General features: G+C 41.7%; 3 protein-coding genes across 10 annotated transcripts; 2 read left to right on the top strand and 1 right to left on the bottom strand.

The window, feature by feature from the left end:
* Positions 1–480: 480 nt before the first annotated feature.
* Positions 481–4,196, top strand: LOC105695271 (beclin 1-associated autophagy-related key regulator). 2 transcript variants are annotated; one of them, XM_012416690.2, is made up of 9 exons: positions 481–970; positions 1,136–1,241; positions 1,314–1,395; positions 1,459–1,705; positions 1,776–1,963; positions 2,052–2,208; positions 2,283–2,459; positions 2,524–2,653; positions 2,781–4,196. In XM_012416690.2, the coding sequence occupies exons 1-9, from the start codon at positions 771–773 to the stop codon at positions 2,943–2,945; spliced, it is 1,452 nt and encodes a 483-aa protein (XP_012272113.1). In that variant the 5' UTR covers positions 481–770; the 3' UTR covers positions 2,946–4,196. The 2 variants fall into 2 exon arrangements, with proteins under 2 accessions (XP_012272113.1, XP_012272114.1); XM_012416691.2 differs by having other exon boundaries at positions 484–970; positions 1,459–1,693.
* LOC105695272 (protein phosphatase 1B) lies at positions 3,297–18,350 on the bottom strand. 6 transcript variants are annotated; one of them, XR_001103615.2, is made up of 7 exons: positions 18,099–18,350; positions 16,715–17,647; positions 15,950–16,067; positions 13,567–13,678; positions 12,898–12,952; positions 6,584–6,765; positions 3,297–5,542 (listed from the first exon to the last, which is right to left on the bottom strand). XR_001103615.2 is itself a non-coding variant. In XM_012416698.2 (6 exons), the coding sequence occupies exons 2-6, from the start codon at positions 17,525–17,527 to the stop codon at positions 5,525–5,527; spliced, it is 1,116 nt and encodes a 371-aa protein (XP_012272121.1). In that variant the 5' UTR covers positions 17,528–17,647; positions 18,099–18,350; the 3' UTR covers positions 3,297–5,524. The 6 variants fall into 6 exon arrangements, 4 of the variants coding, with proteins under 4 accessions (XP_012272121.1, XP_012272120.1, XP_012272117.1 ...); XR_001103616.2 differs by lacking the exon at positions 18,099–18,350 and adding an exon at positions 17,779–17,912; XM_012416698.2 differs by lacking the exon at positions 6,584–6,765.
* On the top strand, positions 12,984–22,882 carry LOC105695270 (augmin complex subunit dgt3). Of its 2 annotated transcripts, none has more exons than XM_023432041.1 (10): positions 12,984–13,522; positions 18,662–19,050; positions 19,128–19,346; positions 19,412–19,598; positions 19,671–19,864; positions 19,933–20,064; positions 20,132–20,471; positions 20,559–20,791; positions 20,869–21,037; positions 21,118–22,882. In XM_023432041.1, the coding sequence occupies exons 2-10, from the start codon at positions 18,869–18,871 to the stop codon at positions 21,256–21,258; spliced, it is 1,797 nt and encodes a 598-aa protein (XP_023287809.1). In that variant the 5' UTR covers positions 12,984–13,522; positions 18,662–18,868; the 3' UTR covers positions 21,259–22,882. The 2 variants fall into 2 exon arrangements, with proteins under 2 accessions (XP_023287809.1, XP_012272112.1); XM_012416689.1 differs by having other exon boundaries at positions 19,668–19,864.
* The last annotated feature ends 289 nt before the right edge of the window (positions 22,883–23,171 follow it).

Below are 23,171 nucleotides of genomic sequence, written 5' to 3'. Positions count from 1 at the left end.
GCGTGCGTGCGTGCGTGCGTGCGTGCGTGCGTGCGTGCGTGCGTGCGTGCGTGCGTGCGTGCGTGCGTGCGTGCGTGCGTGCGTGCGTGCGTGCGGGAGCCGCCAACGGCGACTGGTAGATGGACCGCCATCATGAGAGCGCGAGCTAGTATCAGGAATTCGTTGCGCCGCCCTTGGGGGCAAAAAACGGTGAAAGCTAACGTACGAAACCAGAGGGCAGCACGGGATGCGATCGGACCATCCTGCCCGTAAGCAATCTCCCAACTCATCTCTGGCGCCGTCCTTGGGGGCAAAAAACGGTGAAAGCTAACGTACGAAACCGGAGGGCAGCACAGAATGCGATCGGACGATCCTGTCCGTGAGCAATCTCCCAACTCATTTCTGATCTCTGCTGGTAGCAGACGTGTCCGAAGGTACATTATCTGCGTTCCCGTCGCGAGCAGTCGCCATCTTTTCTTTCGAAGAACGCGAAATTAGAAATGTGAAGTTGCATTATTTTCTTGTATTCTTTCTCAGCAACGAGATGAGTCAAATTAAATGTTTAATCAAGATAAAAGTTATTCGTCATTTCTAAGATTATTAACTCGAGAAATTGTTAAGAAGTGCAGAGAGCGAAAGTGGTATTCTGCCTCGAAAACTGGCATGCTATTGCTCCGGGAGATTAGAAATGCTTCGTAAATGACGCCAAATCGCAAGTAAATACCGGATCAGCTGACGAGCTCTGGCAAGTGACAACAGACGGACGAAGCTCATTGTTCTCGTTCTTGGTTATGGCGACAAGCAGCTCCGACGGCTCCTGTACAGCACCCGCAGATTTTCAACTCTCCTCAGAGCTGGAAGACGTTTCGAGTCGTATTAGCGTAAACTTATTCAAGTGTCCACTTTGTCACAGCAATCGACGGGTTTTCTATTGCAGACGGTGCATTCAAAATGGGGATTTTGTACATTCGACGTCTGTCTACTCTGAACGGTACTTGCAATGTCTCGTTTTGATATTACATGTCTTTTTCAATGTTTCTATATGTATTCGTTCTCCCTTTCCCTTTTTTTTCTTTTTGTGGAAATGATTCTCGGTTTGCGGCATAAAAATGGATTTCTCTATGTTAACATTTATTAATGTTCTAATTTTATTTAGCTTTACGGATAAACAGCTACGGCTGCTTCGGTTGAAAGCTGCACGATCTCAATTGGAAGAGAAATGTTTGAAAGCCTTGGAGAGATACAAGGAAAAAGATAAACTAGTAGGTGGCAATATTATATATAGAACTGTACTTGTTTGTCATGTTTTATTATCAAACAAATCTTGCTTTTAGGTATGTGAGATAAATATGTGCAATGAACGGGTGAGACTCCTTCAATCATTAGTCAATGAAACTAGACAGAGTATAAACAGAGGTATGAAATATAAGTATTTAATATCTAGGTTTGTAAGTTTCATTTAATATGCGTTACTTGTAGGCAATCAGCATTTAAATATCCTGAAGGATGTGAATTCTCAGCTGGCTCTAAGATTACCCAGGCATGAAGAGCGGGTGCAAAAAGTACATAAATTTGTTACTGGCTTAATGGTTAAACAAGAAAAACAGGAAGCAGTCGAAAGAAAGAGGCAACAATTGAAAAAAGTCATTAGAACTGCTGCCAAGCAATTAGTTCAATACATCTTCCCATTGTCAGAAGTTCAACCTAGCAGAAGGTATGGCATTTTGTATGTACTTTTTTAAACATTATCTACATTGTGTTGTACGAATTTTTTATTACCTTTACGTTATTTGAAGTTTATGTAGCAGTGAAGAAGAGAGTTCTAGTGCAGATACAGTGACTTGCGCTTTGGCAGATGCTTCCGGTACATCTTACGTGAGAGGAAGGTGGATTAATGACGCAGAAAATAGTTTAGAGTTACAATATCGTATTGTTGCACCTACCTTGCCTGGAACGGGTGATTACAGTGCTTACTCGCGCTGGGGTTTGTTGAAATCATATGTATAACTAATTTCCTCTAAATATCACGATTTCATCTCCATCTTGTTTTTAACAAAACCTTTTAACTTTAGTGACAGAAAATAAAGATGGATTATCAGATGGCAACAAAGAAAATGCGATGCATAATCCAACCTACAATATAAGTGCAGCTCTGACTTATGCTACTCAGCTGGTTAACATAATTGCATACTACGTAAATGTAAGACTCCCTTACAAACTTGCATACAGGTAAGTTTTTACGAACGTAACAAACCGTGTCTTGCATCTAGAACGCGTAAATAGTTCAAATTCCATTATTTCAGCGAATTTTGTGGGAGTGAAATGTCAGACCAGAAGTTTGCAAGAAAAGTAGCGAGACTCAACAGTAACGTTTTACACTTGTGCTTTACCCAAAATACAAATGTAGCAGTGTTACATCCCATGCACACACTGCAAAATCTGATGCATTTGCTCAATACGGAAATCAGCGATCTCGGAAGGTAAACTAATCGTAGGCTCACTGCGTGGATAGATTTCTAATTTACACTATTTTCTATTACTCAGAATCGGGCCAATAGAGATTGACCCTGCTGAGGCAGCACAGCTACACAGTCAGCTGATTCCTGACTTAGAAAAGAGTGATGATTCTGCTTCGGATGAGGAAGAGGATGCTTTCAATTGGGAATGGGAAGCTGTACGTTGTTAAAACATTTCCAGTACATGAATTAAGACAAAAACTTAAAAAGCACAACTCTGAAATTAAAGTCAAAATGTATTTCTGTAGATTGAGAATACCTGAGCTCAATAGATTCACTTTGCAGGTTCCGAACGTTGCTTGCCCAGAAATGACAGTGCCCATTCCTGGAGTGACGGTAAGCCAGCAGTCTTCGAGTATGCACGTGAACCAAAGTGTAGCTGGAGGTTTGATGACAAGTGCAGCTGCCAGTATTGCTTCTCTTTGGCGTGGATGGACGGCGAACAAGTAGGATGTGTGTTATCCAGCTTCTACTCTTTTAATTGTGATACCGTTCAACAGTGGTATAGTGTAAAGTGTCATCTGTGAACGATGGTGATATTAGGGCACCCATGATCGATCGCTAAGAAACTTCCTTAAGATGTGTATATATACACAAGACAGACATCTAATATTGTTGTACAATTTAACGAACGATGAATTTTCAGTCTTTCAATACATTTTTATATATCGATAATAATCTGTGATTTCGACATATTTGACAAAGTGGATCGGGATTATTGAAACCTATTTACAAGTTTCATTATTACATTGTGACTAGGGCGTGTATTTGAGAAAGACTTGATCACTTTGATACTATGGGTTCTAAGGATACATTCGTTCTTTTTATTCGGCAATACATTGTCGATTTTCACCCTGAGGTCTAATTCTTTAGAAAGAACTCACTTTTCTTATGTCAAGAAACAACGTGCAATCGGTCACGCTGCAATAGATTCATTACTTAAAGACTATTCGAGTTAATTCGTTTGTTTCTCTTATCGCTAAGTCTTTGGCACACTAACTCAATCTCTTAGAAACATAACGAGCGTTTATGTGATTCCGGTGTCTCACGACGTACACCGAGCTTTAATGTATTTTGTACTGGCAGTCGGATAATTTATAGATTTGATACTTGACAATATAATCGACGATAGGAGAATTTACCCGTAAACTCTCTGTGCTCTTGTTAAATAGCTCCCGTGCAAGGGGACGCCTCCGTAGAACACGTTATTGACGTTTCAGATCGCATATTTATAAAAAATGTCGAATTTTTAAAGGATTTGTAAGAAAACTGGTTAAGCTTTCTCTGTGTCTTCGCATGACCCATTGCGTTGTAATTTAGGATATTAATTCAGTGTTCGACCAACATTGTATATAATGAGGTACTCACGATTGCGCAACGAGCCTCCGCACGTGCGAAGGATGTATCTACCGATAAATTAGTGTGTACATTGAAAAGGCGTTCACATACGTCGACTTAGATCAAGTTCAAGTTATTTTTGTACGGTTGCATAAACTGTGCCGAGTTAAGTTTTTACAAGTACCCGAGACAAGAATTTAGACACCGTTTAGGGCGATCAACGTCATAGGGTTGTTCGTTTGCTAGATTAGATATTTATTTCATAAATGAGTGAAGGAGAAATGTATCCGCATCGAGGAGATTCTACGTTTCTAATGCTGGACACACTGTACAAAGAACGGTAAACGAAGGAATTATAGCGTTGTTATGTCGACATCTAAACGAAAAATGTCACACCTTCGAGGACGAGGTAAAAATTAATTTCGAGTACGGACAAATGATCTACGGTAAATTGGTAAAGTAATCCAAGCGAACTAACGAGTGATCGCTTGACAACCGTCGTTCCTTTTTATCCGCGAATCGGCACAAAATTGTACATAACGCGATATTACCTTAGAAGCAGTCTACCGCTCGTATTTTTTTATACTGCACGTGAACGCACGCATTATCTTCCATGGGGATTTCAAATCAAATTTGGCAAGATGACGTTTTAGCAGCCGCAAAATAGAAACCGGCTATGTTTTATCGGACAAAGTTTTCAATGTGATATCTCAAATCTAGGATGCGCTCACTTTTTTTTTTAATTACAAATTATTACGTATTGCAATAAAATGTATTCCGACTGTAAGGGAACGCATTATCTTCCCGATTAGACCTGATTTTTTTGTTTCAGTACATAACGCCAAGTAGACGAGGGACAAACACAGAGAGCTCGACACCGTAAAATTAGATGTTACTATCCGATAAGGGCACGATATGGTAGTTTTCGCAACACGTACGGATAACATTGTCTAATTGAAATAATTTATTTCTCAAGGTTCAGTGCCACGAAATAACGTATGACCTAGACGGCATTGCGGCATAGCTTCGATCTCGGATGTATTTAGTACACCTGTTCCGTCAATATCGAAATCCGTTCTGGCGGCCAACGTCGAGGTCCACTTTAGTTCGAGGATCACTTTACAATTTCTTGCTTGCACTTGGAACCGTGCATTGGCTCGAGCAATTTAAGGTTCCATTGCCATGTACACATGCGTCCGTGCCTGCGCGTACAGGAGGCGACCACTCCATTACATAACCGAAGGTAACGAAATTCTCGGCGAGCAAGGTAAGCCGAGGAACGGCCATGTAAATATACACATTTATACGCATGTAAACATAAGTACGTATACATAAATACGAGTGTCTATACACGACCAGCAATACCTTGGAACTGTGCCTGACACTATTAAAATCGGTCGCCTTCTCTGACCGGTAAACCGGTATATCGGATATCACTTATACCTCCTTTACAGTAGGTCCACTAGTCGTGCTTATCATTTAATTACGGTCCAGTTACCTTGTTACAGCATTGACCAAAGACATAAGGGATGATCTTGCCGAATCGAGCTCGTGGATGCGAGATGGAACTCCGGTGCCTCTCGCAAGAGAATGAGGGAAGAGCTTACCACTTTATCTTTTTCTTCTCAGGCTTTCTCCAGCCGTCGTTCTCTGGTGCGAATCCAACTCGAGTTCGTATTCGTACACACGCATTAACTGGACATCGAGTTCTGCAATCATACCAGACACACGGAGGATACTTTTTGGTGCTGAGGAAAGAAAAACTCGGGCCTTGCACTCAAGCATCTTCGACGGCTAATGTTAATTATTTACACGTTAAGAGGCTTGCGCGACTCTACGTATACTTGAAAACTGAAACCTGTTAATGCAAGCTGGGTATTCTTTTCTTCCCTATACGTTCATCCTAGGGAGACAAAAAGATAGAGTAAGCTCGGTTACTACCTACTTACATGCACCAATGAATTTTTTTTAGCAAGAATTCGGTAATAGCACATTAAGTAAATACCAGACAAGGAGGATACTTTTTAAGCGGTGCGCTGGATTCTGCGTTATGCACTTGCGTCGATAAATACTAATCTTCGACCGATTGAAAAGCTAACGCGAATCCCTGGATGCTTAACGATAGGCGGCACAAACAACGAAAGGTGTTGACACATTCGCGACCGCTGACGTGAATTCACGTCTTTTCAAGTTCTATTCCTGGTTTGCCGTCGACGTGAATTCACGTCCATAATGATACACGATACAACTTAGCGGCAACCAGTTTCAGAATTTCATTATTTTCGCCGGTACTCAGTATTTGAGACGGAAAAAATTTACCGGTCGCGAATGTGTTAACGCAAGCTGAGGCTCGTTTTTTACGCGTTCGGTCTTTAGGGAGAAAAGAAAGAGAGGAAGCTCAGTTGCTCTCTACGGTTTTACATGCACCGCTAAATTTCTCATAGAAAAGAAATCGGCAACGGTACGTAAAACAAATGATCTAACTACATGCGTGTACTGTTTTTGGGAGGCAAAAAGGTACATCCGAACGAGGACGTCACGAGATCCTACTTTTCTCCCACGGACGTAATTCTGGCCCTCGCGATCGTTCCCCCCATCGTTGCGCATGCGCAGGTAATCGACTCGTATTTCCGGCGATTTCAGGAAACTCAGACTGCGTTAATTCATCCATAGATGTGGACTTTGTTAATGTAAAGACACCACGGAGTTTGTCACGTTCGGCTAGAGAGGATATATCAGAGCAAAGTTACCTTGTTGAGTAAACTCGACGTTCCGGGGTTCTCTCTCTCTCTCTCTCTCTCTCTCTCTCTCTCTCTCTCTCTCTTTCAACGATCGATCAAGCTTGCGCGCCGTGCATTCGATTAGAATGCAACCTAAGCGCATCGATAACGGATGCGACGATCGCCGCTTTCCTCAGTGCAGCTTCACTGATCTAAGAACATTATCATATCTGGCTGGTGGTTGTGTATCGTTTAACACGTGCACCGACATTTTCAAGCCTCGAGAGAAAGAGAATCGTTCTGGCATCGCTCTCTCGGCGAACTCGCGAGTCCTTTTCGCCGGTAGATTTTCGTGCCAATTCAAGCCCTGCGCCTAAGCTCTGCCATTAATGCGTAGCTTCCGGGTAAATGTTAATTAATCACAGCCTTACAATCCTCCGCGATCTTGTAATCGAGAATCGAAATTAAGGGGGGAGATATACATTTTGTCCGATGAAAAAAGTCGATTTTTCGGTTTTTTGCATGTCCATCGAAACCACATTTTTCAAACTTGTGCCCACGATATCTACTGGACCGATTCACCTAAAATTTTTGTGAGGTTGTACAGAATATATCTCGCTATAGCCCATACCGCGGAGATTAGTCTACATAAAAAATGACGATCTGTACAACTTTGAGAAGACTGAAAAAAGCTGCCGAATTGAAAAAAAGAAGTAAGTCGTTATACTGTCGCCATTTTGTGATTGGTCAATTCTTTCAATGCGACCGAGCTATAAAGGGTCATCTGACAAACCAGGATATACCTGGATTTTTTTTTTACAGTCAAACGAACGCAATCGTGGACACCGATGAAATGCAGTATCTTGCAGTCCAGCGCGCCGAGCGAGTACGACGCAATGAAATGTTTTTGAAAAATTTGTACAAGCAGACAAAATATCAGTATGTACGAAAAAGAGTTTTTCAATAGCTCTTACGATTTCGGTAGAAAAAATTCATGAAAATTTATTGAAAGAATTCGGGTAAAATGTATCTACCCCCTTAAGAGTAAAGAGTAACTTTCAAATCAAAGTAGTCACACGCGGGACACGGTGTTAGGATTGCTTGTTAAACGGTTAGAATATCTCCCAGAGAGATTGGCACACGTTAATGCGTGCATTAGTAGTTCGTAAATTACTTCTACCCTTTGGTCATGACCTCGGTTAATACTAGAACTACTAATGGATTTTTTTTTGTATAGGATGGGCCATTTGAAACCAGTCATTTTTACTGGTCTTGGTAGTTCTACTGTTAAACTAGGGCCTCAACCGATACAGCGAGAGAAAAAAAAAGACTCTACGGGATAAAGCGGCGTAACATTATCTACATTTGAAATTGTACTTGGGCGCGCCATATAGAATCGCCCCTTCTAAATCGTTCGCAACACTTAATCCATTTAACGGGTACACGTAGATCGCAACATGGGCCCGTTCCCGCTCGAAATGGCAGAAAAGATCTTCCGAAATGTGATATTAACTGAACACCTCGCCTATCTACCGGCGAACGCTTCCTTAACGAAAAGAGAACAAGCTAGTTCCCATGGTATATACGTCTTTAATTATGTATATTATATACAACAACACAGGTAAATGGTATTGCGTAAGTAACCTCATAAGTAAATAGTAACGTACACAAAATATTCCATAGTATTATGCTGAATTCGAGTTACGCTAAAATTTCCAACTAACATAGTTCCGAGCTCGTACTTGAGTCTCGTAAGATCTTAACTCTCTAACACGCCCGAGACTCAACGCGCCGTTCTCTCATTGTTAGTGACAAGATTTCGTTTATTTACAGGAAGAATACCGCGAGGTTCGAGGCGCATACAAACGGCGTCGCCGCGGGGAGCTTTCTCTCTCCAGGTCGAAGACAGTAAATCCATTCGGCAGACTGTGAGAATTACGTGGGTCGCGAACGGAGTATATATATCTTACAATTGGTACAAGCCGACCGGGTTAAGACCTCACAGTTCTCAGGTACGGAAATATCGAGTTTAGGTTCCTGGCAGGAGTGTCTCCGAGGGCACCCGAAAGTGTCTCACGCAACCCCGAGGATTTTTACACCGCGTTCGAGGGGAGGTTCTCCCTCGACGGCTATTCCCCGTCGAAATTCTCGTCGATCTGAAAAATGAAGAAGAAAACGTTCCAAAAGTCAGAAACCCATCCAGGGACACACTTTCGGGTGCTCGGCACCCGCGAATTACGATAACGCGCGATAACGTCCGCACAGTGTACGGGAAAACGCGCCGACACCGGCGAGAGTGTGCTTTGCAATTTTAAGCTTCCTTCGTAGGTCTCGAGTGTTCAACTTTTTGCCGCAGCTTAATCCAAGCTCATCGCGTTCGGATTTAACGATCGTTATTAGGGTCGTCCGTGGGAAGGCTCGTCTTGTGCGCCAGGAGAGGATTCATGGTCTGGTCGAACCTAATCTAGAGAACGGACGGGACAATACGGAATTAAGGATGTGCATCCTAGATTCGTTATCGTTATCAAGGCTCCGGGATTAACCTCTCTTCGACTACACATTGAACTTCACCACCGATTTCCGACGGTCCTACCGATATTACCAAATACGGTTCCTTCCCTATACAGCAATTCCCATTTTTTTTTTTTTTTTCGTTATTTAGCTAACTCGACCAGCCTCCCTTTGCCGTGTTCACTGTTACCAATGATTACCGAGGAGTCGTTTGTTAGGGGGAGAGAGAGAGAGAGAAGGAGAAAGAGTGGGACGTATTGAATGAAAATAATCAAAATGTGGTAATTAGTTATTGGGTGTACAAATCATCCAAGAACTAAAGGCTGCTCGTCCGCGATACGCGATGCGAAGGCAAGAGGGCTGCGAATTAAGCGACTTCATATACACTCTCTCCGGGGGAGAAATTCACTGCCAAGTAATTTGGACTTTACAAGTAATATATCTATATTCGGTATCTACGCCCGCTACGCGACATCAGTCCCATTCTGAGAGGTACTTAGACTTTCCGAGCACACCGAGACGCACCAGTTTGTCGTGTAAGTACAAGACTATTTCTTCCCTTTCAATATTCTCTGTTCTTTTCTTATTTTCTTACAAGTTCCACGATCCACACCATCGTGATCCAACTTAACGTAGAAATTGATAAACTGGCGAGAGTACTCTCCTTATTCTGGCTCAACGACACCTCTATTCAATACCATAATTTGTACAGAACGGGACTGTGTTGTTTTTTTTTTTTTTTTTTTAAGTTGCGAGGAAGGGAGTAAAAGACCTGTGCCTTCGAGGGGCAACAAGACGACGTCGCGGAAAGCTAAGGATCACTCACCCAAGTGACGAGGAATTACCTCCAGGATATATAATACACATATATTAAAATACGTCCTCACGTTGGCCAAGTAAAATTCTATGTACAGAACGAGGGTGCAGGACTCGGGGTGAAAGATACCAGGGCGGTATCATTTTATCCGACATCTCGAAATCGGGATATAAATCCCCGACGGATAGTTTGACCGATTGGCGAGGACGTATCTTCTGTTTATCATTTTTATATTTCATTCACCATCGGCAACAACCACCGCACGGTTACCGATTTTCACATTCGTCGAAGTCCTTCCCCGTCACTTGGCCGTTGCTCCGAAACGGCACTTATGCGCTGCTATAATTCGGGAATGACTCTAAGATTCGTCAAATTAATTAAACGATTAATCTCTTCGGCGAGCAGCGATAATAAATTCGTTCCAAAAGTTGAAGCAAAGAAAAAGGAAATAACAACAAAATAAAAAAAAAACAATGTAACGTTTACGAAGGCATTCCAACGCGACACTAGGAGACTGCCTCGCTCTTTTTCCCGAATTATAGCGAACTTCTGTAATACCCCTTTTACTACCATCACGTTATTTTACAACCAGGGAACGATAAATGTACTTTGGTGTATATATATATATATATATGTATACATCCAATTGTGTATGTTTGTGTGTACTACACGTTAGGATTGTAGGATGGCCTTGACAAGTAGTTTCTGCATCGTCAACAAGCACGGCATAACGAGGGAACGTCAAAGCTCTGAGCAGCAACCGTTTATTGTCCATGGATCGGAATTAATTAACACGAGTACACGCGGAGCTCGACTGTTCTTATGCTTTTCTTTTCTTCTTTTTTTTTTTTAAATTTTGCCCGTTTACGAATTATTTCGAGGGCAATTTCGCACCTCCTTCCAGGTTTCGAGGAGTTGAAGATGATTCGACTGGGAACGATGTCTTGCGCGAAAAAGCGGAGAAACCCTAAAGAAAAAAACAAGGAGGAAAGGAAATCCAACGCGTTACGCGAAACTAAAATCAAGGCCTCCGTTGATGCTACGCCTCTAATCGAATCGTCCTCAAAACTACGATAAACGAAATATCCGTACAAACATCCGTGGATACAGTATCTATATTTATATACAGAACTGCAAATCCTAATATTAAAGTGGTCAGTTTTTCCGACTCTACACGCGCAAACGACTTTCGGTTGTTTTCGTTTTCCTTATGCTTCTTCTTCCTTTGTTTCTTTTTTTTTTCTTATTATTATTAAACGCCTGAGAACGAAAAAGCCTTGCAAGTCTCCCTACTAACAATTGTCCGACGGAGAGAGGGAGAAATTGACCAGACATACGAGTAAATATTCTGGACATGAGTCCCCTAGAACTACAAAAATATATGTATGTAATTATTATAATGTAATGTTACGCATCTTTTTGTCAACACGGCAGGGGCTTACCGTAGAAATATTCTACTGTACCGTCCATTTTGAATGAACATCTAGATCACACGCATTGATTATATACGCGGTAAACGAATTTAATTTAGAGAGAAGAGAAAACATACGGTCAAACTATATACCCTATTTCCCTAGTTCCTCTTGCGATAAAGATTTTAACAACACTACGAATACGCATTCGTCTCTAATTCCGCTTCCGACCCTGTCGATCGTATCAACGAATTAAACTATCGAGAACAATAAACTCTAATACGATAAAAAAATATCTCAGATAAATTTGGGGAAGGAATTAACATTATTAATATGGGTTTTGCACGTGACAATGAAAGTAGTTAAAACTACACTTTCGCGTCATCTAGATTTTCATTAGAGTACGGCCTCGTTTGCAACCCTTAGTACAATATCTCTGAACCCCTGCGCAAACAACCTTAATATAATTTTTCTTTTCCTTCCATTTTTCGGACGTGGGGAAAATGTACAAAATCCAACAATAGATGGTGGTAACCGATAAAATCTGTGAGAACACGTTATTTGTTACTGCGTGTAGGATCTCTTTTTCTGTTAACCGTCTTGGACCGCTTTTTATGACTCGCCAAAATTGATCTATCGAAAATCTTGCCTCAATTCCGTTTGCTCTATCTCTGTTACTTGCATGCCTTTTTTTTCTCTTTTATTTACGCACAATAAAATCTTCTCGAGGGAACTGGCCTGGTTTTCCATCTATTCGCGTCCAATCGCGTCGGACTGAGAATTATTATTTCCGTTCGAATTTAATCACCACTGTTGTTAATAACATTTTGCAATCGTTACTGCGTCTGACTACGGTGAAAGAATAATAAACTTAGAATGCTCCTGCGGCCTCGTACCGAATAATGTAATACGATGAATTTTCATACACACATATATATATAAAAAAAAGGGGAGGACCAGAAAAGTACAATGGCTCTCAAGTGCAAATGCCATTTCTAAATACCACGATGTTTCGCATTTGAATTAAGTCTTCGGTTACGTTGTGTAATATAATAAATGCATGTCTGTGTGCTTTCTTCATTACTGCTAATTAGATTTGGCGTGCGTTTCGTTAGTGTCTAATTGGCCAATAGGATGTTAATTTGCATTTCGACGTTAAATCCTTGCGGACTGTAATTATTACGCCTGGGACGTTCTACAAGCAACAACAGCGATAAATAATTAAATTTTTTTCTGTAAAACAACGCATGAATGTATCGGTACTGTACAATTTTTGTTTACATCTATTCTGCCACTCCATTATTGCATCAATGTCTCTACTCCTCGATAGAATTTTCTCTCCCTTTACATTAGTTTTCTCTGTCGGGAAAAGTCATTCTACGTTCACTGGCCTGGTTGCAATGGCGCTCTGTTGTTTCTGATTTAGACAGAAGGTACATAAGATAGGAATATCAAGGAGCAAATTAAATCGTTCAGTGATTAAATCCTGTATCGATGTGTAAAAGCGGGACACACGTACTAGGTATAGTTGCACATTTTCTGTGACTTTTAGAACGAGACCAGGGGGTTAGTTAAATCGAAGGGAAATCGTATCCAAGACTTACGCTGTCCGCTGCGCTGGGACAAACGTCCCGAAACACCTTCTCGATGAATGGTTGCCTGAAAAAAGAAAAAAGTAACCCGTATAGGTGAGTAGATTCCTGCAAGCCCAAACGTTATGAAGGCGCTAAGTTAATTGTTCGATTTTGCTTCGTGCTTCGTTTAACTGCGGGGAACAACACTGAATAAGGAAGATGAGACAACGGTCCCGGAAGTTCTTGCTGCGTTTACTTAAATTTGGTATATCTGACGAAGGTCAAGCTCGGCACAATTGCACCATTGCGAGAGCCATCTAATTATGTACTTTGGAATCAAGCCAAATTGGTAATGGACTGTTGACTCTTTGTGTTCACCGACCACCAGGTTAACCTTAACACTGTTTCCTTACGTAAGTATTGAAAGATTTGGCTGCAGTCGGAATCTGAACGTGTAGTCAAACAACGCTGCTCCCCGAGAGTAACCACCGTTTTACCGCGGCATTTCAACTTTAACGTCCAACTACTTTAATGGCGACAATGTGCTTTTGTTTCTTTGTAACGGGAGTGTCTCTCCGGTACCGTTCGTTTCTTCAAAGTTTATCGTTTAACCAGGTTACGAGCTAAGCGTTCCGAATGCGCCACGTGTTTGCAGGTGATAAGCATTTGTCGGTGCTATTGAGTTGAAGATTAACTTACTTAGCTGAAAGACCACCTCCAGGTGGCAAATTGGGCAACTCCTGATCCATAAGAAGCTGAAGCAGTTGCAGAAAGTCGAAGCTGTCTTTGTTCTCTTGCTGCGCTACAATTTCTGTCGACAGAACAGTAAAAGATCAGTGCTGCATCTTCGATAACATGTGACGTCTATTTATTTCTTTTTCTTTTTTTTTGGTGAAACTAAATCACAAAATCTCAATGCCACTCTAATGAAATAAGAAACGACATCTACTAACACTAGTTGTTGCTCTTTCGTCATGAGATTTATCAGACTTCTACTACCGATTCATACAGATCAACGATGACATTTTACGTGGATGAAAGTTATATGCCTGAGAAGCGACTTCCATGAAAGTACTGACAGAAAATAGAAGCGACAAAACCGAAAGTTAACTTAACATGCAACTACTTAGGACTGGAATGTAACAAACGGTACATTTCTTATGGAAAGAAGTTTCTCTCCCCGTTCTCCGGTCTTAAGTAGATACATCTTCCAATCGTTTTCCACTTTTCCTTTTTAAATATCTTACGATTTAAATTATACTTGTCCACCGATGGAATTGTTGCCTACACAATTGATTTTATATTGTAAATCATGTTAATTTATCACATGCGTAACGGCAAGCGCAATGATCCTCCATAAGAAATGCATTGCCGTTAGAACAAGAATACAAAGGTCAAGGGAAGTGACGAGACAAGTTTATTGTGTTGTAAGTGAGTTCGCACCTACCTGTGGCGCCTTTAAAACTATTTTCAATGCACAAAAGAGAAATGCGTATTTATTCAGTAACAACTCCAAGGGTGGAACATGTGTTAAAATTACAACTCCGAGTGCAGTGGGTACAACTAACTTTTTTTAAAAATCCATGATAGATTTATTGCACATTTTTCGTTTGCTATTGTTATACAGATTAAAATGGACAACCTGTTGCTTATAATCTTTACCGATCTTTTTAACGAGTTACTTTGTTTCTCGTATCTATTTAGAATAAACTCTCGAGTTAGATGTTCCAGCAATCATCACCGAATGAAAATATCTTTTCGACATATTTGTACTATTCTCTCTTCTTTTAGAATTATAATTTGCTTTCACAAAAACTTAATGAATGATGTAACTAAATAATTAAAACTCTAACCGCAACGTTAATAAATGAAACATAAAATTTCCTGAGAATATTCTTGCGATTGTTATGAACATCATGCGTGGTAAAGGGGGACGATTATGAACACTGAGTAACACGTGGAATTTACCACACAATAGTAATGGAATATGGATCACTTTGATTATTCTTGATAATCTAGTTGACGAGTGAAGCTACGTTTTATACTTAGAATACCCTTTGATTATTTTAATACTATTAAAGAATTGTCAGCATGCTACTGCATGTACCTCGTGACTATTTATAAAGTAAAAGATCAATCATCTTGAAGTCACTTAATTCGAATTAAACCTTTCAGTTATTTGGAATAAGTACATGACGAACAAATGGAATGAATATCTTTTTTATAATTGGTCAACATGGTTTAGAAGAATATGAAACTGTTTTGATTCTCTGATTGTACATAGAGTATTCAACACGCTTGACACGTTATTTCATATTGGTACTGTGACGGACAGAACCTACTATTATTCTTACATGTTACTTTAATCCTAGTAACCTCACTTGAACAGTGCTACAAATAATAGCCATAAATTTTATTGGTGCTTCATCTTAAAAGCAACTACACATTAATGGTGGACTTATAAGTCCATAACAAACATTTATCAATTAAAATTCACTGTCTCAAAGACAAAACTGGAGATAACAATAATAATCACAGATAGTTACTGTTCATTACAAGGCCTCTAAGGAACTGTCCTTCTACCTTTGGCTTAAAATTGATGTTTATCAATAATTACACGTGACTCAATAAATAAATAAAAATCTGAAATTAACATATTTCAGTCATTTCAGTATTATTTAACAGGTAATTATGAGACTGAAGGTATTGTTAAAAAAAAGTGACTATTTTAGACACCTATCAATTCCTAAAACATTATATACTTCCTACGAGGAACTATTTCATTCTTGATCTCAAAGCTACAGTTCTCTATTTTAAAATTCGGCAGTAGGTTTGACTGATCTATGGTGACTAGTTGGTCGCCCAAGAACATTATAAAATGTCTACATCTTATGCACTCATGGGGCAGATGAAAAGATACGTTTGTATTTGAAAACTGATTTGAAATGAATTATTGCAACTTAACTTGCTCTCTACGTAAGAGAGCTTGATGGATGTCAGGTACGTCTACGGGACCTCGTGTTAATACAGCAGCACAGAGATAAGATTGAATGTGAATATCTATATGGAAAAGTAAATGAACCTTTAATCCTCCTCTCGATTGCCATTTCTAATTCGGCTTCCTTCTTCTGGGCCTCTGGACTCGGTTTTGGAGCTCCGGGAAATGTAACCAATACGATGCTCATATTATCTCTGCTTCCCTGCAAAATGAAATTAGAGCACTTGTAATAAAAATAATGTTTACACCTAATGATGTTTGTTCTATTTGTATAATTAACATAATACAATGAAAACTTCTTAAATAACGTAAACTCAAAATGAGTAATTATTGCAAAATGCAACAAGTGGTACTACATTATCATAACCGTTGGTAGTTATCTGTAAACTTAACTGTGAGTAAGATAGTGCTACCTGTATTGAGGTAATTAATCATGTCTATGTTGACACCAGCTGAGTGATTAAGTGATCATCACAGCAATGCTAATATTTTTATCTGCTTTTTAAGTATCCATTTAAAATGTTACTTTTCTATCCATCACTACAAGTTAATAAAAAATGTAGTATCAGAAATAATGCTCCAGTGCTAAATCAGCAGTCAAGAGTTGAAATGCGAAAAGAAAAATATGATACATTATCTCTGCACGATAAGCACAAGCTCGGTTAAAAACATATTCACACAACTGGATTTCGCGAATAACTGGCTTTCTTTGCAGATATGTCGATGCTATCACTGAAATGTATAACGGTAACTGACATAAAACATGCTGAAATTATATCCTAGCTAAACTCCTATCTAAAATCACATGCATGAAGTTCCTAACACAAGTTGTCATCGATTAGACTTTACCTTATATAAACAAGTATCTATAACTTGGTTGGTAACCACTTCTAAGTCGTCGGTCAGCAACAGCCTCGAATGTATAAAATGACAGAGATCTTCGTTGGTCATAACGTCCCAAATCCCGTCGCATGCCAAAACTAAGAACTCATCGTGTTCGTCATCTCTGTCCCGTAAGAATATTTCCGGTTCTGGAGAGACCAGTTGTTCGCAGGGCCCTCGGCCTTCGACGTTTTTGTACTCATAATCTCCTAGCGCTCGTGAAACAGCCAACGACCCGTTCACCCGTTGAATCATCACACTACCCCCTGCATTTTGAATCCTTTCCTTTTCAGCAGGCAAGATCGGTTTATGATCTCTGGTCGAAAAGATCGGGTTTCCGGAACGACACAGGACAGCCCGGGAGTCGCCGCAGTTCGCAATGTAAATCTGTTTAGGAGATATGAACGCACAAACCGCGGTAGAACCGGACTTGTCCGTGCCAGCGCTCATTTCGGGCAGGTCTCTCATCTCATCATCCAGCCTTAAAAACCCGTAATGGATTCCATTTATCACATCCTCTGCCTTAAACTCTTTAGTCTGCATAATAGACTCGAGCAGGTGTTCGGCGCTATGTGCCGACACTCTCGCTCCGGCGTGACCATCGAAGACAGCGAAGTAACTCCAATCCGACAGTCCACCTTCCAACCCTGTTATCGCTCTATGAGCATCCTCCATCTCCATCCTCCATCCTTGCATGCTAGCCACCCCGTACCGCAATCCGTTACCAGAACCATGTTCGTTGTACTTGTCGGTCTTCGGTGTATCCAAAAATGCCCCCATAGTAATCGTCGAGAGTTTGCTGTGTCACCTGGCAATTCCCTCGTGCGTCAGATTATTTAACCAACATTTTTCGGCGTGGATTCCTGTCGATGCCTCTTTCCCTTTCTCCTTCGCTTCTACCTAAAAACCAAACACAGAGTTCTGAGAATATTGAAGCCCCTCTCCGCGACGCGGCTCGCGCATTCCCGAGAGCGGAAAATCGCGCGGTCTATTTTTCGCCAGCAATTATTCTCTCTCTCGCTCTCTCTCACTCGAGAACCGGGTCAAATCCGCATCGTGAGCGCCGTCGAGATCGCCGCGTCTTCCGCGCTGGCCGAGCCCCGCGCTCGCGAAAACCGCCAAGCCGAATCACGCCGACCGCGCGCGCGAGGAAAGGAGGAACGCGGCGCTGCCGCGTAAACCAACGTTTCCCCGCGCGGCGCTCGCCGTGAGCGAGTCGGCTCTCCTGGCGTACGCGCACGCGGCCGCTCGGCCCAAACCTCGCGAGAATCCGCGGTTCGACTTGGCAACGGCGATTCCGCGACCAAAATAGTCGACGACGGTTCGATCGGCGCGTGCCCGCGGGACTTACGTGGGGCGAACGTGGCCGAGACTCATCGTCACTCCACGGCCGTGCGAACGCGACTACGCGTGGCGAGTGCTAATCCGCTTGTTTCATGTCTTCCCAAGGGCGCGAAAATACATCACCGACACCATGTCTTTCTCTCTCCTCTCCTCGTTAGGCTCTCGCCAGCTCTCGCCGACTCGACGCACCAGACTCGACACACGGAAACGCGGCGGGATCGACTCGCATGAATGGCGGGTACTCACTGGCCACCCGGTGTGCCCGCTCAGCCGGTTATAAATAGCTCCGCGACATGGCGTCACCATTGGCCAATCGGAGCGCCCCTTTAGCCGCGACGCTCGCGCACGATCTACGTAGCGTCTGCTCAGAGAGAAGATGAGAGTAACCACGTCTCCTACTTCGTAACTGTAGCGCGGTGCTGCCCTCTCGACAGCTGAAGTGTCGAAAGACGCGATATGTCGGTAAACGTAAAGACCAGTCTGGTATGGTAGGGTGGTTACTCTCATCATCTCTCTGATTCAAGTGACAAATCGAGCCGTCACTACCAAGACTCGAATTTGTTTGTCTAGGTGTAATATATAGTTTGTGCTCCAGCCTCAGAAATGGCGCCGTCTTATGAATCTTGAACATAACCTCGAAGCGACTTTTCAAATATAACCGGTTACTCGACAAGTGGGGAAAAATCGTAAACATTTTTACTTTTGGCAACTGTTCAATCTGCACATGAATGTCCGTTTGAATTTATTCAAATACGGAACTCGTGACAAGAGGACAATATGAGCATATCCAATGGAGTTCTTCACGAGAAAATTCGGGAATTACTTCCTGGCCTATCTCCCAATATCACACCGCAAATATTAAACAAATTATGCGAAGATGACAGTTTACAGCCATTTCTGCAATGGTTTTGCGAGAATGTCACTCGTGACAATGTCCTTACGGAAGAGGAGGTTCAAATGTAAGAATTTTGTGTAAAAAGGTGTAAACAGAAGCGGTTTTAAGAATTAATGGTAACTTATCGTTTAATGCTTTTAGAAGGGACCACCTACAAAAAACAGAACAGTGGTTGCAAGGTACTGAATTGGACGAGGCGCTTGCTGAGGCTACAAGTAATTGTCCGCAACTGTTAGAATTAGTTAAATCAGAAAACTGGAGCTTGGAAAAGCAAAATACTGACTTAGAAGTGGAGAAGGAAGCCCATGGAGAAGATGTAGATTACCTTCATAGTTTGGAGACAAGTTTCCATAATTTAAAGTATGATTCTATGAGTTTATCGATATTTGTTCACTAAATCATATATTATACAACTTTATTTATAGAGAACTAGAAGAAAAACTGGATGAGAATCTTGAGGAAGAACAGACTATGTTAAAAAAGGATCGCATTGAATTGGATAAAGCTTATAATGACTGTGAGGTGGTCTTAGAAAAATTTGATACTAGCCACCGAAATGTATTTAAAGACGTAAAGCTCCTCGTGGATGTGTATGCCAATGCAGCCGAGAAGGTATTTTTGATCCAACATATATCTATGCAATAAATTAATATATACTACAGATTTATGATAAGCTTTTAGCAGAAAGGTCCACAGATTCTGTATACGCAAATGCCCCTGGAGCTTTTTATTAAAAAAATGGAAATGTATGTTAACTATCTACTAGTTTACATAAAAAGACAATTTGGAAGTGACTCAGATCTCTCCAGACTTATGAACGACAGCAAAGATACTCGTGGTGAAGAAATGTTACAAGAATTATCAAACTGTGAACAAAAGTAACAATAAAATTCAAACTCTGTTCTTAATAAATTTATCAGTATGAATAATCGAAACTCTTTCATAGATTAATGCAATCTACGGTAGATGAAGTTTTGGCAAAAACACGCAATGCTGCTTCCAGTGGCATCAAGGAATATGCCATTAGTATTTACAATAATGGAAAATTAAAGATACCACAGACTCAGGCACAGCTAAGGTATACGTCTTTTGTATTTCCTTTTGACTTTTCTGTTTAACTTTATAACAATTAAAACTATATTCAGTGCAGAAATTTTAGAACTAACTGGGAAACGGGATTACTTGGAAGAGAATGTGGGGATTCTGCTCGAAGAACAGTTGAAACCACTGTCAAGAAATTTTGCTCGGATGGAAATAACAAAGATCATCTTGAAAGATGCGGAGGGAAGGCTTCAGCGAAGGAAAGATCGCCTAGAAAAACTGAGAATAGTTAAAACTTTTGCTCGAGAGCATGGTAGCGCGTATTCCGACCTGCTTTCCATGCTAATGAAATTGCAGTGTCGTCGTCTCGCAGAAATACGCGAATTCGCTGCGGATGCTCACCACTATCTCACGACCGAATATTCCTTGTCCACTATGAGACGAGTAAGTAAAAACAGGATCAGTACTATTTTCAGAAATTAACGTTCATTAAAGAGAAGGGTTTAATGGAAGGTCATTTTACTCATTTAGGAAAGTATGCAGAAACAACAAAACGAATATACCGCCATACTGGAAGGACCGGTGAAGAACCAAAATGTGTTCAATAAAATATTTATGTCAATGATACTCGGGAAGGATAGCGAAGACGCAACTCTGCATTCCGCAATAAACCAATACGACGCCTTGGTTGTGGAAAACAAGCTGAATCGGGAATTCTTACTAGGAGCTGAGTTGAATGGTAAAATTGCAAGTTTAAAGCCGCTGTAAGTATCGATGTTCGTTCAACTCGTCTCCATTATAGCATAAAGGAATTTTCATTATTTTAATTATCATCTCTCAGGGAGGATGCAGTGACTGCACAATATGAACACGAGACCCAAGATGGGGTGACGGTCAGCTTAAAATCCTCGGCCCCTGAACTCCTAACGCGAATCCATAAAACTACGAGCTGCCTGAAGAAGCTCGATGGAGACCTTATGACTACAAGAAACAAATTGAAAGAGATGATGGTAAGTGTAACGTCGATTCCACTCGATTCAGCGATCGCCCGATCCGAATTAATACCCCCACGCTTTGTCCTGTATTTCAGAAAAAGTACAACATCGGTGGATTCGAGAGGGACAGTCAAATCCTATGGCAATATTTTTTAGCAGATCCAGAGATGGTGCAGTTAAAATATAACGAAGCGAAAGTTAGCGCGGATCGTTCCGTCTTTGCGAACCCTTTGTAACTCCGGCTCGCTTGACTTTCTCGTACATGATTCCCAACCTAATTCACGGTATACAGGTACATTAGGACACTAAGATATCGCGCCGTCTTCATATAAAAAGCTGGCATTCGTTACATTTCCACGGATTTGCTATTACCTCAGATTCACCTATTCGGGGCGTCTCACGCGCAGGGTACCCTCATGTCTTTTTATACGAAACGTGAAAGTAAATTAAATATTTAAACGTTATAATATTTACCATAACCACTCTAGAATTTTCGGATAATACAGATGCAACTCGCGTTATATCTGTAGCGGTCTTTATTTTCTCCCCCGGCTAAAACTTCCCAGGGCGCCGATAAAGCGGCGATAGCGTCTAAAACGAGGGTTCCCTCCCAGCCGTGCGTTTCACCTTCAGTAAATGGAAAGTCTTTTTCCCGCATTAGGTATTCTCAGGCGAGTCGGCGTAATCCGACATCTAGAATTTCTCCTCTCGCGAGCTCGAGGCGTTGCGCTCGCGAATGGCCGCGCCACCTCGGGCTCATGAATGGCTCGTACACTCGGCGCGCCACGAGGGTGTGCACGTCGCCGTAGGACGTAGAACCACGTAGAGTGACGTAGACCGGCGAACCTCTGTCGTAACCTTGATCCGACCAACCCCCACCCACGTGCCGGTGTCCCGGCTCCGTGATTGGTCGGGCCGCCGCGGATCCATCGGACACGACCGCGACTCCTTAAATGGCATTCGTCGAGGTAATGCCTCTTATCCGAGACGATAACGAGATTAACCTCGAGCTCCCCTAGAACTAAGAAATCGCCCGAAGAACCACAATGCCCTTTAAATGCCACGGTACTTTTCCCTTCGTAAATCGATCCAAACCTGCGTTTACAGGACGTTATAAGGAAAAGGAGCTCGTACCACGGAGCGTGCGTCTACGAGTCCAGTGACGTAGCGATAAAACCGCAACCTTGATCCGAGCAACCTCTTTTTCCCGGAGTTCGTCACCGATAGGGTAGACTCTACCCAGGCACGAGAAGGCTTTTCGGAAGAGAGCTCGACGCCCTCGTTTTCGAAATCTTGAGGCGAGAGCTCGCCGAAAGGGCAGGAACCGAGAAGAATAATGTCAAGGGTCGGGACGTTTTCGGAACGACCCGTACACGATGCACGGCGAGGCTCTTGCATTACGGTTCGACCGGTTCCTGCATAGCGGAGTGGAATCGATTTTCCGACGGCCAGATTTAGCCTCGCCGCCCTCGAGTTCGACCCGAGTGTCCTGGCAAGAAATCCAGAAATCTAATCAGTCTCAACCCCTGCATCGGGAGGTGCCAGCCTTGGCCGGTTACGGTCGCTAAAAATATAATTAAGAAACGGAAACCAGACGTCACGCAGGCCGCGCTAGCTCGGTCTAGCGTGATTACTCAGCCCCTTATCTATTCCGTAAACATCGTTACGCAAAAATATATGTATACGTCACATAACTATGTATCCGGATGGTGTATATCAAGCAAACGACAAGGTCGAGTCGGTTCCGAGGAGGCTCTAAAATTGGAATATCAAAAGTGGGACCCACACCTGCGTGCCTCGCGGTTGTGGGTTAGTCAAGAACGCATACAATGATCACGTATTAAACATTCCTTGAAGCATCTAATATCTGCGTCTATGTATCCAGCCTATATACAATATATACCATACAAGGAAGGTTCCGACCCCCATGAAATTTCATCTTTTATAAAAAAAAATCTAAAACTGTCTTCACATTTTTAATAAATTTCAAAATGTCTACGAATTGAACAAAAATTGACAATTTCTGCAAGCGTAAAAAAAAAAATTGAAATTTCATAGGTGTCAGGGTTTTCCTTATATTCTCCGTATTCACGTTGTAAAGGATGAAACGATACGGTGCACCCAGTTTGGCGAAAAAGTTTACAAATAT

This window comes from Orussus abietinus, unplaced genomic scaffold (assembly GCF_000612105.2).
Source record: "Orussus abietinus isolate OABI.00-Male unplaced genomic scaffold, Oabi_2.0 scaffold212, whole genome shotgun sequence".
Lineage (NCBI taxonomy): Eukaryota > Metazoa > Arthropoda > Insecta > Hymenoptera > Orussidae > Orussus > Orussus abietinus.
Note: the sequence above shows the minus strand (reverse complement) of the source record. Positions and strands in the feature narration are given on the sequence as shown.